This window comes from Strigops habroptila, chromosome 7 (genome assembly GCF_004027225.2).
Source record: "Strigops habroptila isolate Jane chromosome 7, bStrHab1.2.pri, whole genome shotgun sequence".
Taxonomy (NCBI): domain Eukaryota; kingdom Metazoa; phylum Chordata; class Aves; order Psittaciformes; family Psittacidae; genus Strigops; species Strigops habroptila.
In genome coordinates this window covers 17936752-17956329 of record NC_044283.2, presented here as the reverse complement: position 1 = coordinate 17956329, position 19578 = coordinate 17936752, and the positions used below count along the sequence as shown (strand labels likewise).

At 39.2% G+C, this 19578-nt stretch overlaps 1 protein-coding gene across 4 annotated transcripts in view; it reads left to right on the top strand.

The window, feature by feature from the left end:
• KCNIP4 (potassium voltage-gated channel interacting protein 4) overlaps positions 1–19578 on the top strand; it is a 418997-nt gene that overhangs the window by 201264 nt on the left and 198155 nt on the right. The window contains exon 1 of one of the 4 annotated variants that reach the window (XM_030492528.1): positions 13372–13841. The exons of the other annotated variants lie outside the window; for them this stretch is intronic. Coding sequence (XP_030348388.1) covers positions 13742–13841 — 100 coding nt within the window. The 5' untranslated portion in view covers positions 13372–13741. Of the gene's footprint in view, positions 1–13371; positions 13842–19578 lie in introns of those variants that run through there. 4 annotated transcript variants of the gene reach the window in all.

Genomic DNA, 19578 nt, shown 5'->3' with positions numbered 1-19578 from the left:
TAGTGCTCAAAATGCAAAAGCATTCTCTGTTTTTGTGGGATTTCTGACAGGAATTTCTTTTCCAGTGCAATGGACAAACAGACTGAGTCTCCATGTGCTGGGTTTTTTTCAATGAATATGATCACAGTATGCATTCATAGGAATTAGGGATACATGCTGACCTCCATTAAAGGCTGTATACCTCAGATAATTTTGCTGCTGCAGGTGATCTGAATTTGAGGGGCCAAATGAGCTTATAGAGACAACCAAATGAAATGAAATGACTTCCAAATGAAATAGAAAGCATGGCTCCACTAGGCTTTTCAGTTAAGTCATGTTCTACTTAAATAGAAATCTTAGATGCTTTGCTTCATTTTATTAAAATTTATAATTTAGATTATGACAGACCTGGGATGACTTTCTGCTAAGGCACAGGAAAAACAACGAGGTGGTTGGTGACAGCCAACATGGCTTCACTAAGGGGAAATCCTGCCTGACCAATTTGGTGGCCTTCCATGATGGAGCCACAGAACTAATGGACAGAGGCAGAGCAGTTGACATCATCTACCTCGACTTGTGCAAAGCGTTCGACACTGTCCTGCACGACATTCTTGTCTCTAAACTGGAGAGACATCAGTTTGATGGATGGACCACTCAGTGGGTAAAGAGCTGGCTCAATGGCCGCATGCAAAGAGTTGTGGTCAACTGCTCGATGTCCAGTTGGAAACCAGTAACGAGTGGTGTCCCTCAGGGATAAGTGTTAGGACTGGTCCTGTTCAACATCTTTGTCGGTGGCATGGACAGTGGGATTGAGTGCACCCTCAGCAAGTTTGCTGACGACACCAAGCTGTGTGGTTCGGTTGATACTCTGGAAGGAAGAAATGCCATCCAGAGGGACCTTGACACGCTTGTGAGGTGGGCCAATGCCAACCTTATGAAGTTTAACCAAGCCAAGTGTACGGTCTTACACCTGGGTCAGGGCAGTCCCAGGCACTGCTACAGGTTGGGCAGAGAAGAGATTCAGAGCAGCCCTGCACAGAAGGACTTGGGGGTGTTGGTTGATGAGAAACTGAACATGAGCCGGCAGTGTGTGCTTGCAGCCCAGAAAGCCAACCGCATCCTGGGCTGCATCAAAAGAAGCATGACCAGCAGGTGATCCTGCCTCTCTACTCTGCTCTCGTGAGACCTCACTTGGAGTATTGTGTACAGTTCTGGTGTCCTCAACATAAAAAGGACATGGAGCTGTTGGAGCGAGTCCAGAGGAGGGCCACGAGGATGATAAGAGGGCTAGAGCACCTCCCGTATGAAGACAGGCTGAGAGAGTTGGGGCTGTTCAGCCTGGAGAAGAGAAGGCTGCCTGGAGACCTCATAGCAGCCTTCCAGTATCTGAAGGGGGTCTATAAGGGTGCTGGGGAGGGACTCTTCCTTAGGGACTGTAATGGTAGGGCAAGGGGTAATGGCTTCAAACTTAGACAGGGGAAGTTTAGATTAGATATAAAGAGGAAGTTCTTTACAGTGAGGGTGGTGAAGCACTGGAATGGGTTGCCCAGGGAGGTTGTGGATTCTCCATCCCTGGCGGTGTTCAAGGCCAGGTTGGACAGAGCCTTGGGCGACATGATTTAGTGCGAGGTGTCCCTGCCCATGGCAGGGGCATGATGATCTTAAGGTCCTTTCCAACCCTAACTATTCTATGATTCTATGACTTTCTGAATGTATACAGCAACACAGTCAATGCCTAGGGAAGTTTTTAACCAAAATGAGGAAAAATAGAGGAAAGAGTACAATGTAAAAGCAAAGTATGCAGTAGTCAGTTTTAATGAGAGTTATCTTTTCTGCAGCTGTGGAATAATTTAGAATTTATTCTGAGTGATTCTAAAATTTCTACATTTTTATGTTAGGAAAAATGCATTTCTGAGAACTTTTTTCTTCTCTTTTTTGAAAAACTGTTTTAAAAATAGACAGAATATTTTAGATATTCAGTTTTCTGATGTAAAAAAATACACCAGAGCATCATACAGAAGATGTATATGAAAGGACATATGAAAATTAAGTGACTGCTTGAAAGAATTCTAGTAGCTTCAGTTTAAAGTTTTTAGACCAGATCTGCTTCTGTGAGGGACAGATTTAAAGAGGTGAATGAATAAGACAAGAATAAATGGCCTCAAATAGCAGCAAAAGAGATTGGGGAAACACTGGATTGGGTCAAGGTCAACTACTAGAGAGTGATAAATAACTAGAGTCCTGGCAGGGGCTTGGGCTCTAATTCTTTTTCATTTTTTTTAAATGTGTCAGTAAAGGACAGTTCAAGAGGCTGGATAAGGTAAATTCCTGAGAGCCCTTAAAATTCTACAACTTTGCAATTTTGAGTCTGAAGAATTCTTTGAAAAATATTTTTAGTCAATGCTTCTCTCAGAACTTCCTTTTTTTTTTTTTTTTTTTTTGCCAGCTATATTTTAGGTCTTCTTTCCCAAAGGCATTTTTTTGTTTTGCTATTGACTTGCATAGACCATGTTTTCTAAGAGTTTTTTCAACTTCAGTGATCCCCCTTTTGAAACTTGAAGCATAGAGTCTATATGTATTTAACTCTTAGCAGAGCTAGGTGCATCTCTAATGGTAATCACTAAAATTTTGCTCTGGTTTAAGATTATTAATATATTAAAATCTTGACCTGACATTTATACTATATTTACAATAATATGAAGTAGTGATTTGGGATAGGACAGATTTCAAAGCTATATGAACAGAACAAGTTTCACCAGTGTAAGTCATCAGAATGAGGAATGACTCCCTGCAAATTGTGCAGTTTTTCAAAATGTCTCTGAATTCATTCGGGATCGTTGAAAGCTGTCCCCATACAAAAGGAAAAAAAAAACAAAACGATGACAGTCTGCTAACCTTCCCTGCCTGCAGAACTTTGGTGAGAGGAGTATCTCAAAAGCTCTCATATCTAGTAAAGTATCAGGTTGTAATATGCCAGATGTTTGGTTCTTTCACTTGATTTTTGTCGTTTGGGGTTTTTTTTAATGAGAAGCTTTGAAATGCCTAATACCAATGGCACTTCAAAGCCACTATTACTAAGCAACTGCTAAGCACATTAATTAACATCTTGCTGAGAAGAACGATCAGCATTATTCTGACATCACAAGCTTAATATTGTTAGAGCTTTCACATAAATATTTAGCTCAGGAGCATATCTTCATACAGCTAGATTCCACAGGCTTCTGTACCTATGACGTTGTCTACCTGGACTTGTGCAAAGTGTTTGATACTGTCCCACACGACATCCTTGTCTCTAAACTGGAGAGACGTAAATGTGATGGATGGACCACTCGGTGGATAAAGAATTGGCTGTATGGCCGCATGCAGAGAGCTGCGGTCAATGGATCAATGACCAAATGGAGACTGGTAACAAGTGATGTCCTCAGAGGTTGATGTTGGGACCGATCCCATTCAACATCTTTGTCAGTGACATGGACAGTGGGATTGAGTACACTCTCAGCAAGTTTGCCAGTGACTCCGAGCTGTGTGGTTCGGTTGATACGCTGGAGTGGTCACAGCCCACAAAGCCAACTGTACCCTGGGCTGCATCAAAAGAAGCGTGACCAGCAGGTCAAAGGAGGTGATCCTTCCCCTCTACTCTGCTCTCGTGAGACCTCACTTGGAGTACTACGTACAGTTCTGGTGTCCTCAACATAAAAAGCACATGGAGCTGTTGGAGCAAGTCCAGAGGAGGGCCACGAGGATGATAAGGGCGTTGGAGCACCTCCCATATGAAGACAGGCTGAGAAAGTTGGGGCTGTTCAGCCTGGAGAAGAGAAGGCTGCGTGGTGACCTCATAGCAGCCTTCTAATATCTGAAGGAGACCTGCAAGGGTACTGGAGAGGGACTCTTCATCAGGGACTGTAGCGATAGTGCAAGGGGTAATGGGTTTAAACTTAAACAGGGGAAGTTCAGGTTAGATATAAGGAAGAAGTTCTTTACTGTGAAGGTGGTGAGGCACTGGAACAGGATGCCCAAGAGAGCGGTAAATGCTCCATCCCTGGTGGTGTTCAAGGCCAGGCTGGACAGAGCCTTGGGCAACATGGTTTAGTGTGAGGTGTCCCTGCCCATGGCAGGGGGGTTGGAACTAGATGATCTTAAGGTCCTTTCCAACCCTAACTATTCTATGATTCTATGATTCACAGCTTACCAGTTACAGGGACTTTAGCATAGTTTTAAAAGTCATTCTGGGTACTCTGAATATTGCATCAAATAATTTTTTCATATTTTCCCTACATTTATCAGAACAAGGCACTCCATTACTTTTACTGAGGCTAACAATTGGGTTAAATCTATTATTAAGCAAAAAACCTACATCCTGGGCTTGGCTTTGTAGCATTTTATGCTGTGCTAGCTAGATCATTAACTAACATACTGTAAGACCACTTAGCAAGGATAAAATATAAATGGATCTGTGAAAAAACGTGATTGAAGTTCAGTTCTTCCTGTGGTCATACCCAGCATGTTATATCTGCATGTATAGTTTTTGAAAATTTGGAGAAACTCCCTATGTAGAAATGACAGAACTATCAAAAAGATCTGGAAAGCCACAGCAAAGATGATGTTTGTTAGGTTGTCACTACTAATGTATTGAAGATGGTACATGAAGCCATAGTTGAGCACAAACAGTACAACAGAATCCTAATACCAAATGGGTAAGACATTACATACAGATATCAATATGTTATTCACTGAAAAGTGAATGTATGTTTTTGTATTTTGATAAATTCGAAGAGGATGCTTTGTCTTGCTGTAGCAGTATTTTTGATCCATCCATTGCTTGGCAGTGTACGAAAGATTACACTGGTATTTCACTTTGACAGTGAGATACCAGGTAGGAAGCGATGGTTACTATGTGACGTGGATAAAGAACAGTGTGTTATCACTCACTTGGACACACAACTAAAGTGTTAAAATACAGTAATCTGTGGCTCAACTGCAAGGTAGTCTCTACTGCAATAACAGTACAGAATAGAACCTGAAAAAAGCATAGGCAAACTTTCTCTTTGTAATTTGATGTTCATATTTCAAATTATTAGTGCCGAGGACAAAGGAAAACAATGCGAACTTTGTCCGAAAGAGGAAGCTACAGAAGGACACATGCTGTTAGTGATTGGCAGTGTCAGCAGGAAACAGTGCAAAGCTACAAAACAATCAGAGAAGATGAAGAAAAATTATACTGAATTTACAAGTGCCGCAAGCAATGAGAAGAAAATACCGCTTCAAAAGTGAAGTCAGACAAAACTCTGCCAGCATTGCAAGTCAGGCTCGTGGCTGGCAGATTGCAAAACAGGCGTTAAAATGTCACAGCTTTAGGTTTGTAGAGTTTCTAGATGTATAACCATGGGAAAAATGCTGATCCTGGTTCTGTTGATGGGAGGTGGAAGACATGCCATGGAATACTACGTAAGGTTTAGATGGACGTGTACCACAGCTCAGCTGTGCAGGATCCTTTCACTGAGGTAGCAGTGGAGCCTACATTGTGGAGAAGGTGGATATGAAGAAACAGAAGCATACTCATCTTGCCATCTACCTACAGGCTGCCTTCCTCATATGCAGGAAGACTGAAAAAAGTGGCGGACTCTGCTCCGGACATCAGTTCTGCTGCATTACATTTCTGTGGAAGAGATCTCTACTGGCAAAGACCTCTGCTACCCTGGGAACCCTCAGCCAGACCGTGCTGTTTGCTTTGAATACAGAGCTCAGGTTTTCTCTGCAAAACACTGCAAATGCATCAGAGGGACATTCCTCAGAGAGAAGAAAACCCAAGGAATGTCTGAAGGAGGAATTTTGAGTTTGAAGCATATTGAAAATGCTAAAGAAAATAAGATGTGAATCACTGTTAGTTACCTCCAGCCACTCCCATGTTGTCTGTATAAGTACATATATATTTAATTTCACAGTTCTCCTGTTCTCTGATAAGGCTATATTCATGGCTGAATCTAAATTATATTATAAAATTAATTTCTAGTTAGCAGTGTTAGGATGCCATTTGAACCCTACCTGGTTCCCAGCTGGGGGAAAAGAAAGTGTTTCAGAACTTCTTTTCCTTCTTCTATACTGCTCTTTTTTTTAGCTCTGGTCAGTTTTAGACTTTACTGGTTTTGTAGACAATCTCAAAATACTGGTCTGGAGCTCTTTAAATTACCTTTTTTTTTTTTTTTTTTTTTTTAGCTAGCAATATTTCAGTGTTAGTACTTTTTCAATAGAGACCACAGACACAATCTACTTGCTTCAAATATATTTTTAAGTCCTTCCATGTGAAGGGAAGCATTCAAGTTTTTATGTTTGTTTTACTCTGCAGGAAATTTTAATCACCTGACAGCCTGTGGAAATTTATCCTTTCTCTGTCATATAAGCTGACAGACAGCTGGGTGAAAGAGTTTTAGTAGGCCATCATGCGCTGCATGCATCCTCTGATGCCTGTCCTTACAGTGCTGCTTGAGTAGGCCCTTTTATATTCTCAACAGATGAAGAGAAAATATGGGCTGTCTTACTCAATGGTGTCTGTAATGCTAGCAGTGCTAATAATGGTAGCAAAAAGTCTCAAGGAAAAACTTGATCTTTTTTTGTTTCATGCCAGTCAGTCTATCCTTTAAACCTGGCAGACCTGGGCCACTCAGAGCCCTGAAGTGACCAAACTGTATCTATGGGTGCCTGCTCTTTTGGATTGCTGATTAAAAAATTACTGTAACTCTGGTGTTGTGTTTTCATTCTTTGTTCTTTTTTATTCCTGGGGAACAGATACCTTGTCACATTCATCTACCCCTTGCCTGTACTTTCTTATGTAAATTGCACAAACAGAGCTATGGTTGCCTACCAGACTAGTTTATCCATAGTGAAGTAAAGGATTTGTACTTTAAGTTAAAGTGTCATTTTCATGGTGGAAGAGAATATGGGGATTGACCTTAAATCAAAAAACTGATGAGGTATTCAGAGAAAGCAGTAAGAAACATAAAATATATAAATACCTAACTGTAGTGAGGCTTTCCAGGCATCCCACTTGTTTTTCTGTTTGTTTTGACAAGTGAGGTGTATTAAATATCGCATTTCATATTGTTTTACATTTCTGAACTCCCTGGAACATTCAGAGCTCTCTTCATCGTATATTGCCAGTGAATATAAAAGTAAAGCAAATATTATCTGGACTCTCATAGAAATTCTTGTAAGATACTAAAATGAAAGAGCAACACTCTTTTGACAGATTTAAAGATTAATATGTAAACAAGTTCCAGTGTCTTGTTTGTTCTTTGTGTCTCCACTGGGCCTGTCTTTGCTCCTGAAATTTCCACGCCATTTTGGAAGGTTACCAGCTCACACAGAAACATGTTCACCTAAGAGATCTAAGTGGAGAAGATCTAAGTGGAGAAGGTATAAATCAAGACCTAATCTTTTCAGAGCAGCAAGTCTGAATTTAAATAAAAAGCACAGAGTGACACAGACTAAACAACCAATAGAATTACTAATCTGTTTGAAAAGAAGTCATATTTTTGGTATGCAACTGACCACTTAATGAAGAAAAATATTCACTGAACACCAAGAGTGTAATAAGAGAGGAAGGAAGTGGTAATACAGGCATCCATACTGCATAAAGACAGAAGATGGAGAGAGAGTTTAGATGACAAGAAGAATTTCCCGACTATTAAAGACTAGCTCTGCTGAGTTTAGCAATGTTGGAAGTCTCCCAGTCTTGGTGCTCAATGTACAGAAATCTTCTGTTAATTTAAATAGCAAATGTCAGTGCTTTATGTCTTTCTGGACTGTTGCACTAATGTTCTTCAAACTTATGCTGTAAAGACCACACATGCAACTGAGCTAGTAGGACTGTCTACTGAGACTGCTAACCTAAATGTTTGGTGTTTGTTTCCGTACAGTTGCTCACATGAAAGGGCCATCTATCCTTGTCAGCTGGTCTAAAACAACCATTAACAATCGCTATCAATGAGACAAACATTACTATTGAATATATGGTTGGTATAAGTTATTTGTAAGACACATTTTCACTATGAGAAAAATGGAACAATCCCCCTTGATTCTTCAGGCACCCTAATGCACCCTTCAGTTTCTGTAATAAGGTAACTTAGCATCAACCTCCTATCAAATCCAAAACTCCTAGCAAAACTAAGACTCTGATGTTTGAACCCACAGCAAGCTTTGCTTAGGAACATGGATTTGTTTGTATCAGGTTCATACATGGTTGAGGTCTGCAGGAAAGAAATTAAGAGACATTGTCAAATTGTTAGGAAGAAAGTGTTGGGCTCCTTTATAATGCTCCAAGTAGGTTAATTAGGCAGTTGGAAACTGGGTACGTTTGTCAGCTTACTTTATTACCTTTATGTATGTCGGTTAGCATTGTATAACCAGTCTGATAGAAGATGTTGAATTTAACACTTTTCTGTTCTGTCATTTGTCCTAATGAGAAGTTCTGGGCAAAGTAGAAGCTCACGCTTTGGACTAGAAATGCACCCTAACAGCACTCTAGTGCTTATATCGGACTGCAAGGCTCAGTAGACGTTGGCTTCAGATTTCCCTAGCTTTTTTGTTCTGCTTTGTTTAGTGGTTGTTTGGTCTGTTGTTTTTTTTTTAAGCAGAACTATGAAAGATGCTGTCTTGCTCCAACCTCTCTGTTTTCCACAGGTGTATGAGCTAGGCTTTCCTGTGACTTTTTACTCGATTGGCATAACAATCTCTTGTCTGCAGTGAGCTGCTAATGAACCAACAAGGGATTAGGAGGAAAAGCTGGCAAACATCCACATGCTGCATCAACTGAACTGGAGGAACTTTTCTGTCAGTCTCTTATTTGAAGGCTGTAGAGAAGTTTCCTAATCGTATTTATGATAAAGTTAACTTAATACAATGTTCACAGCTAAAGTCTGTAGGAAGCATGGCAGTTTTCCGATAATATGCAGCAAAAAAGGTAGCAAAAAGCAGAATGTAGTTCTAATTATTAATTATATTTCCGATTATTAATGATGTGTCTTCTCCCTTTGCTACCTGGATGAAAATTTTACCATGTTGTGTCATAAAATTCTCAGCCCATTGATAGCTATGGGTTCAAAAATGTCAGCATCTACATGCTGTGTATCACAGAAACTTTGTAGCACAGGGAGAACAGATGCAGTAATATTTAAGAATATTAAGGGGCTGTATTAGAGCCAACAACATCTCTCATGAGTGAAGTCTAACTTACAAATAAGTAAGGCTAGCATTATTGCTTGAGTGGGTTAACAGTTCGGTATTCCCCAAAAGTGAACAGTGACTAGGTATGGCAGTAGTATGTTAGGACTGCCCAACTGGCCTTGAGGTTAGGCATCACCTCGAAGGTGATGGCAAATAGTTTGTGTATGATGAAGTAGATCCATTAGAAATGTAAAGGGAAGGCTGAGATAGTTGAAGTGGTTAACCATAATGATGGTTTTGCAGCAGCATCCAGAGTGGATAAAGAACAGCAAGACAGCACTTGACAAAGATAGGAAAGAGAAGGTCATAGTAGTTGAGGAACAAAACCATGAAAGTCTGAATTAAAAGTTTTGTTGTCTGTCAGGGAAAAAATATTGAATCTTAGAGCCGTTGCACTGAAGGCATTAGATATACCCTAGATTTGAAAGTATAATGGGAGAAATAAGTAAGACGTGATACCCAGGTTAAACGGCTGCAGGACTGACACAGCTAGGAAAGTTTAAATGAAACTACTTTTGTCACTCACAAGTGTTAGCTTACATGCTTACACTTTGGCAGAATAACAGTTTCTTAAACAATATTGAATATAAGAGAGGTGTGGGTCATGTTGTAGTAACAGCCGTAGAAAAGCATGGTGAAACAAGCTGCTGGGAGCCTGCTACCACTTGTGGCGTCCCCACAGCTGTGTGAGGCACTGAACATGAGCTATTTGAGGCCATGTGTCATTCAGAGAAAATTAAATCAAATACCATAAAACAGCATCCCTTGACATACTGTGACTATCTCAAAATTTGAAATGAAGCTTGCTGCATTAGTTCCTCATTGTTGAAGATGAATAGGACTTTTACAAATGACAGTTAATAAATCTCTTGTAATTCTATGTGACAGGACTTTCTCTGTAGTTTGGAAAATGATCAGGATGTTTCCTCAAGTGAAAACACTTGAAAATTCATTAAGTTTCTTAGGAGAAAAATCCTTGCTAATAAATAGGTAGCACAAACAAATCGTAAGAACAGTTGGGCTTCATCTGTGGAATTACAACAGCTGAGAATTTTTCAGCTTTGGTTTCCACAGAGAGTTTTAAAATATACTTGTCATTTTTAAGATGTTGAACCTTTTTGAAGATTTTTTTTCTTTTAATGTGGTTTAAGGACCTCTGGTAAAGGAGTTATTGGAATGGGGGTTTTCTGTGTGATGAGAAAATTTCTGTCTTCTAATGACATATAGTTCATGGTCACGGTTAGTATGATACCTGTGCCCATTTCCAGAAATATACACTACCAGATTCAGGGAGCTGTATTTTCACCATATGGAAAGGGATAAACTTGAAATATAATTCCATTTTACAGGCTCCAGAATACCCAGAAGGATATCAGAAGAATATTTAGAATAACTGACATATTGACAGATTCTGTGCTGCTTCTGACATTTATATATGTCAGAACCCAAAACTTCTGAAGAGTGACGTTACGATACTGTCCAGATCTTCATGTATAATTTTCAAACAGGACTACGTCTCAGTTGGCTGGTGAGGATGTTTTATGTAAGACTCTTTGAAAAGCCTGCTTATGAATGTTGTAGTACATAACCTTTTCTATTTAATCAGTTATGTAAAAGCACAGGATTTATACATTGCCATCTAAATATACACCAAGTGTGAAGAGCCAGAACTGCTTCATGACTACATTTTGCCTCCACAACCTCCCTTCACAACCAGAGACAATTTGGGTAAGATACAACCTTCATGCCAGCCCATACAATTATTGCTTCCTGCTGACATGGGGCTGAAGTGCCTGCTTAGGGTGTCATGATGCATATCACTAGTATGGCTTCTTGGGTGGGACTGGGAAGTAGTCTTCTTCTGACATGATGTAAGCATCATCATGTCTGAACTGAGGTAACTCCTTGAGCTGTGACGAGTGAAAAACACTGGACAAAGTTTGGGATGTAAACTTAGAGAAACGTTGTGAAGAGGTAGAAATATGGCACTGTAATGTCAGATTGCTGTATTCTTTTTTTTTACCAGTGCTAGATCTGGGAAAGATTCTATGGAAACCAAGCCATGCTAGCACAATGCCTAGAAGGAAGATGCTATATGTATTATAAGCTTTAACATTTATAATGGCTGAATGTACCATAGCATTTTGTACTTTTCTTTGGATTCATTAAATATTTACTAAGAAAGAGGGTTAAATGAAAAGTAAAACAGAAAAGTTTGCATCTTTTTGCTGGTTTTGCTCAATGACTTGATGAGCTAGAAGATTTACTAGGTTTCGTATGTTAAAAAAATTACACAATTTTTTTTATTCTCTTCATTTCTTATGAAAGTAGTAAATTTAAGAGACAGAAAAAGGGAGACTTAAGTGTAATGACAGCTGCTGAGATAATAATAACGTATTTGCACTTATGATACATCAAGATTTTGTGGCCCATTTTCTCCTTTAGAAATAAGAGTGTTTTACCCCCTTTTAAGATTAAAAAAATACAAACTTCTTTTAAATAGACACACAGAATATTTTAATGATTTTATTGGATGTTGGAATATTTATGCAAAGCTGTTCTTATTAAAGATAGGAGAAAACAGTATTTATATTGGTAATAATTTGCAGGGACATCCCTTCTAAAGCTATCATTTGATGGATCTACCTTTACATTATGATTTTTAATCTCATCATATACATGTTGAAAAGTATTATTTAGGTTGTTCTCAGTCAAAGTTGAGAAACTGTAGGTTCTGTTAGAGCCTCTGTTCTCAGACATTATGTATGATTTGGGACTCCCACTGGTGCTATTCCATTTCAGCTTTCTCTTGCTTTTCATAGCCGTCCTTTGCACCCAGCTCTGCCAGTTAGCTCTGCCATTAACTAACCCCGCTGCCAGTGATAGCCTTCCCCCAGATTTATTAGTGCAGCAGTGCATGTGTGCCTCCCAGTTAGCTTTATGCAAAGTCATCAAGGTTAGCTCAGATCACTAACCTGAACTTCTTAAAAAATCCAACTGATTTTTACTTACACAGGCCAGGCTCCTCCTGTATTTCAATAGGTATTTTCTATCTGTTAGCCCCCTTACTCCAACTTCATTTCATTGTTTTCAGTAATGATAATACCCATCATAATGCAAGTATACCTGAGGGACTGAGAAGTTGCTGCCAGTTCTCATGTGACACTATGATTGTATTTGAATCTTATCTAAGGAAAGAAAGAAAACCAAGCCCTTTGCAGTAAGTGATTTCAACTGTGTGGGGGACAGTACTATACCAGACACGATTAGATTTGTTGCAATTATTCCTCTGCTCATTTTTGCTGCAATAGAGGTGCTGTTTTTCTAATGTAAATTCCTTCTTAGATGCTAAATTATGAAGGGATTTAGAGAGTAAATCCTTAACCATGAATAGAGTTGTGCATTGCATGAGACAATGCCAGTACTGCAAACTGCTATAGATAGGCCAGTGGCTGTTACTGGTGTCAAGATGTGTTGGACGGGGCTTTGAGCCACCTGATCTAGTGTGAGGTGTCCCTACCCGTGGCAGAGGGTTGGAACTAGATGATCTTTAAGGTCCCTTCCAACCCAAACCATTCTACGATTCTGTGATTCAGTCCTGTGGTTTGTATTCCTGTTTTTCACCTCATATTTTCCACGAAAAATACTTTGTTTAGCAATTATTACTGAAGTGAGAAACTGTCAAAAATAATGAGCTTACTTTTTCTTCTCCCCACTCTGTTCTTTTGAATTTTTGTTTTCCAGGTAAGCCCACTGAATAAGCCTTTTTGAGACAGCATGTTTTGGTTTGTTTTAATTACAAAAAAAAAAACAAACAAAAAAACGATTCTGAATGCATTGCTGTGCATTAAAAGGCTGTGTATTACTTGCCACATGCAACAGTCTGTACCTCATAGTACTGGGGCAGCTTTTTCACCCGGAGAAAGTAACGGAGAAGTTGGCAACCCACCTCCTGCCAAATCCTTATCTCGGCACAACTAGAGACCGCCACAGCTCGGCACAGTGAGGGGCGGCTCTGGCTCCGGCAGGCTGTGAATGCCCCCTCCTAACGGCAGCGATTCCACCCGCTTACCCCCGCGGTTCCCTGCCAGCGCTGCGGCCAGGCCTGCGCGCCCCGCCGGTCCGCCGGTGCCCAGCGCCGTCCCGGTCCCCGCGTTTCCCAGGCAACGCGCTCCCGGCCCCGACGCCGCCTCCCGCCGCGGCCGGGCTGCGGAGCGGCTCCCGCCCGCCCAGCGCGCTGCCGGCGCTCCCGCACGGCGTTTGCTCGGGGACGTTTCCCGGGTGACCGCGAACCGGCCCCTCGCTTCCCACATGGGTGGCGGGCCGTGCCGGAGCCGGGCGGTCCCGGCAGGCCGGGGCTGATCGCCAGCCCCGCCTGGCCTCCGCCCGGGCAGACAGGATGCGCAGCTCCCTGCCGCTCCCCTCCCGCTCGCCCCCTTACCTCGCAGGAGCCTTCTGCGCCTAGTTTAATGGTTTTGCAAAGAAAGCCAGGCAGAAGAGCACTTTTCTCAGTGGCGGTGGTCAGACCATGACCTAACTCATCATGAACTTGGAAGGGCTCGAAATGATAGCAGTTTTGATCGTGATTGTGCTTTTTGTTAAAGTGTTGGAACAGTTTGGGCTGATTGAAGCAGGTTTAGAAGGTAAGGGAATGGTTTTCAGTGGCTTGTCATTTCTGTATTCTGGTTATCCTCTTGCAGCAAGGCAAAGGGCACCTGTAAACTGGGTGTAAGGCACTACCTGAGCTGCCTCGAGAGCGACGTGCACATCAGTGGCTGTGTGTGGTTGATGTTGAAGTTGAGATGATTTTCTTTCACAGGAAAAATAAGCTGGTATCCTGAATACTACAAGTATAAACTTAGATGTTGAACAGAGATAAATGGCTCAAAATCTGAATCTCTCATTCCTGTTTTAAATCTGAAAATTTAAAGTAGTAGGGGTCAAAGTAGATTTGAGGATGTTAACATGCAAATACAGTTATATTGCCTTAAAATTGTCCTGCAATCTATTCAGAATTGTTTGGTAATCTATTTGTGTTAACATCATCTGTACTGGAATTGTTATAATATCAAAATATATACTTTACAGTATTTAAAAACCTGTTGAATATTTAATTTACTGCTAACATTTTAAAATATGCTTGAGGAAGAAGAACTACAATACTCGGATTCAAAATAAGTAACTTAAACATTCACTTGGGACAATCAAGTGCAACGTTTATTGATGGATGCTTTGTTTATCATAGATCACCACTTCTTAGCAATACTGTTTCTGTATAAAGCAGTAACAATGAAAAATAAGAAGCTTACTTTATTTTAAATGTGCCTTTTATACCTTATTTCTAAAAGTGCTGTTATGAGAAGTTAGTCTAAAAAAACAGTGATTGCAGCATGGCTGATAACGTAATGATATTCATTTCATCCCAGTGTTTTATTAGGTTCCAGACCAAAATGGTCTGTTTCTCAAATATTGAAGAAATACTGTGTTCTCAAATCTCCTGTAAGCTAGCATTTGAGTACCGTGTATATACTTATGCCTAAGAAAAGGGGAACTTTGTTGACTGAGAGATTGTGGTCTCATGTGTTAACGAGTGAGAATATAAGCAAAATTTGCTCCTATGAAAAGGTCTAAAGTAATCCTGTTGGTTTAGCCCTTTCAGGAAACACAGTCTTACAGATTTTAAATAAGGAAGTCACACAGCTGTTTCTCCATGTTGCTGTCTTGTGTGGACTTGCTAGTATTGATCTGAAAACCCTGCAGGGACTCAAAGACATGTTGTCAAGTGCATTTTTATTAAGATTTTATGTAGCCATTAAAGTGCATTATATTGAGTTATAGAGTGCATATTTAAATGACAATGCAGAGATACACTTAAAATATATGAACTTCTGCTTTTCTTTTTGTTTCACGTTCGGTTGTAAATAGAAATGTCAACTTAAGAAATGTTATGATAAAAGTTATCTTCAGCATTAGAGGTTGCAGAGATTTGATAAAACAAGCCATATTTACCTTTCAGATTGGTTGGCAGGCTTGTGTGTGCCCTGTCGAGTCTGATTGCTGCATCCGGTCAGGTTCCCTGGCAAAATTTAGCACTTGATTGTTGTCTGTACTTGTTTTTATGGCTGAGTAATGGAAAGATAATTAGAAATATAGTGAAGCTGCCTGTAAGTGGTTGTAAGATTTCTGTAAGAAATAAGTTTCTAATTCATCTGCCCTTTTTGTCTGCCTCACTGGCAAAAAATTTCTTCTTACCTAATGCAAGACAGGTTTCCAGCATGCCAGCTAGATGAAACTACAGGAAGACATATATGCCCCATTCCTCCGTGGTGTTCAACTGCTGTGGATGAGACAAAAGGCATGTTACATGGGAACCAACTAATAGATATAAACAATGATGTATGAAAATGGGGCTTAGCCAAATGGCACAGACTTAGGAATTTGTTTTCTTGTAGTTCAGGAAGAGTGCAGGTTTATTCCCAATTTTTTTCTTCAACTTGAGAATTAAAGATCTGAACTGATTACAATAGGAAAAAAGTAGATTTATGCACTTTTATTAGGGAGTTGAAGAAGCTGTCATAATTTAAATAAGTATCAAGGCTATTCATTTCCACCCATGAATGAAAAGTGCAAGCATCATAAAATTGTGCAAATGTTAGAGATTTTTTTAAGTAGAATGTTAAGAAAAAAATTAATTTTAAAAATGTACTCACACTATCCATTTACTTTTCCAGAAATCAGTGAGGAAGCTCGTTGCAGTTTTCTGAAAGTGTTCTGGTTTAACGATATTTGTAGTTGTCTGGTTTTGGATAGGTTTTATATCCCTTCTTTTTACTTTCTCAAGGGTTAATATGTTTCATACAAATTAGTAGTTGATGGCCTATGAAACACATCCTATGTCTATCTGGAAATCATCCACAGCGTCAATAGTAATCTGTAATACAGTGCACCCAAAGCAGGATGTTAAATCGAAACTCTCTAGGTCACACTGAAGCTTCGGTAGAGATCTAGGTTTCAGAATTGGTCCCTATTGTGGTTAACAAAAGCTTGAAGCAAACTTATCTTCCTTCCTACACTGGGTTGTCATGGTTCTGAACTTTGTGAACCACTTCCACATTAATTTGGAAGAATCAGGTGCAATTTGTGTAAATCAATAGCAAAATCTCATTTTCTTCTTTTCAGTGTCATAATAACTATTTTAAGTGTAAGTAATATTGGGCTTTCTTCAGACTCTTCAGTACAATTTACATGTATAAGCATAAAAGTATGCAGTTATTTTCATAATGAAAATAATTAAAAAATCAGTATACAAATTGTATATACTGATTTATGCTTACTTTCTGAGGTATGCACTCACTTAGCAGTATGCTCTCTGTGGTTTTGCCCAGTTACCTTCAGCTGCTGAGTGATTCTGTTGTTGTAGAAGTATTTTCAAATAGATGTCTTTAATATTGTATGACAACTCTTAAAGTGGTAAATAGCAGAATAGATTTATACACTTTTGTAAGTTGTGGGTTGCAGAGACTTTATCTCTAGGTTATTTTATGATGTATTGCACTCACTTAGATCACCGTATGCTTTCTGTGGTTTTGCCTAGCTGCCTTTTACTGCTGAGTGGTTTTACTGTTGTTATAAAACTATTTTCAAATAGGTGTTTTTAATATTGTGTGACAGCTCCTAAAGTGATCAGTAGCAGAATAGATTTATTCACTCTCATGGGTTGTGGCTTGCACAGACTTTGTCTCTGGGTTAGATATTTAATCCTTCATAAATTAGATTATGTCTTCCTTAATAAACTTTACTAATTTTTTTAAAACAGGTGTATTAGGTGTAAGAAGTAATGTATTGTTACTTCATCAGGAAAGTTTGTTCCTAGATACACCTAGGTATGAATTTAAAATCAATCATATTTCTTCTTGTATGTCCAGTTTGTCCAAAAGTCGTTCTTAATTAAAATGAGATACAAGAACTGAGCAACTTGAATACACAAGATGTTGGCATTTTAAGATGATGCAATATTCAGGATATCAGTGTGTACGATTTCAGTATAATCATAGTACTTTTCTGAAGATTGTGAGTTTCATATATAAGGATCATATGAACTTGATCAAGATATGAAAGAGGGGGTTTTTGTGAGTATCTTCCTTGTGTGTCAGTTATTCTGGGTAGTTTGTTGGGGACAGTGATTGAAGCATCATGAGATCAGCCTTTCCGGAGTTAAAATGGTTTTGTCCTAATGTTTCTTGGGAAACCTGGACTGATTTTCAAAAGCCAAATCACTTACTATTTTTTATTTAAAATAAACTCTTCATCAATGTAAGCATTGAAACCTACACCAGTGGGGATAAAGTTCAGGGAAGAAATGTGAAGGATACGAGTGATTAAAAATATTTACATAAGAATACCCTGTTTGTGGGGAAATAAGCAGTTAGTACCTCTAAGAGGGGAAAAAAAAAAAAAAAGGCGTAGAAGTGTATCCTGGTTTCAGCAGTAGCAATAGTGATCATAGGTTACTGTGAAATGTGGATTCCATGTTTCTCTATTATTGATACCTATCTAAACTCCTGGTTTAGGAGCCCTGAGAGTGGCAGTAGTAGAACTCCACAACTGAAGTTGTAATAACTGAGTTAAATTACTGAAACACTTGATTCCTCTAAAATGTCAAAGCAGCTTCTAATCCCATTTTAATAATCCTGGCTATTGACAGCTTCCCATTCATCAGCTGGATAACAGCAAAACCATGAACACATAGAGAGTTGCTTGTGATATTTACAAGAAAGACTGAATATGGCTGGAAACGTGGTAGAAGTTACTTGTGGTTGCTCTGAAATTAGCAGCCACTGAAGCTGTTTTGTAATCCAGGCTATGATCTGATGGGAATTTCAACATTTCCTCAGTGAAGTCCCTCTTCACAGTGTTATTCATGGGTGGAAATGGAGGAATATTCATTTCAGAAGATTCATAATGACTAGCAGTTCATACTAGAAATAGCTTGTAATAAACATAGTGGCATTTCTGCCTTTTTTCTTCTCTTAAGATCAGTCTTGATGTCAAAGAGAGTTATGCACAGAATTTTGAACCTCAAAAGCAGTCATGGACCGATATGTGAAATGATTAGCCAGAGCTGACAGTGTGCAAAAGAAAAAGAGATGAAAGAAATTTTAATGTTAGCAATTTCAGGCATTCCTTAGAAGTATTTTGTTCAATTAAGTCTTCATATATAACAAGATAAATTGAATTAAAACAGCTGTTGAAACAACTGCTTATATGCGGGTGAGTGAACAGTAGGTAGGAATCTTTAATACAGAACTCCATTGAAGTTTTCCTTGATTAAATATTTCTGCTCAAACAGTTCTAGCAAGTCATTTGTAGACAGCAGCATGTATTGTGGTTGGTTTGGAGCTATGTAGGTGTGAGCACCTGACCAGGTTGTGTATCCTGCAGCAGGCCACTACTGGGCAGAATTAATAAGAGGAAAGCTCTTCCTCTTTTGTTTTTTTCATACTAAAAGCCTCAAGTTCTGGATAGTTTTAAAAAACAGAAGTAGGCAGATAAGAAAAGAAACTTGCTAGCCAAAGGAAACTTGTGATAGGTGCTTTCAGCCCATAGTTGCCAGCTTTAAGCAGTCTCATGTCACTGAATCATTTTCTGAAGGCTGGTCCATTGTTGCTGAAAAACCTTCTAGTGTTTCCAGGACAGCGTCTACTGAAAAGCTTCTTTTCTCAAGACTGATTGTCACTCCTGATGATAATGTGCTTGTCTAGTGCTTTACATCCACAGAGATCAAAGTAGGTAAATACTGTAACTGCTAATGAAGAGATGTCAAAGAAATGCATAAAGAGCACTACATTCTGAGTTACCAGTGCAATACCTTTTGAAAATTTACTAGTTTATAATTAACCTTTTTTTAAAAAAAAAAAAAAAAAAGAAAGAAAAATTAGACCCAAGTAAGCAGAGAATTGATCAGAGAGCTCTCAACTTTCCTCAGTGGTGAACAGTTGTGATGTAGTTCATGAACACAAGGATCTCATTCCTTTGCAGTTTGGTTATTAGCTATCAGTTACAGAATGGGACTTTGAATAAATGGAAATCATCTCATCTACTATGAAATGGAAGAATACTAGAATATTATTGCTCAGTTTTGTTCTTGTAATTCTAGGTGATAACCTAGAGAATTTTATGAAAATAACCTGGGTATGAGAAAGAGATGGGATCGTGGTCTGTTTTGTCTCCCCCAAGGAGACAACTTCTGAGATTTACTTCCCCTGCTTCCTACTGGCTACTCAATATAGACTTTATATTTTCAAAATACCTATTTTATTTATTGATTTTGAATAAGTAAATGCTACCTACCTACTGTCAAAGAGCCACCATAAGCGGAGG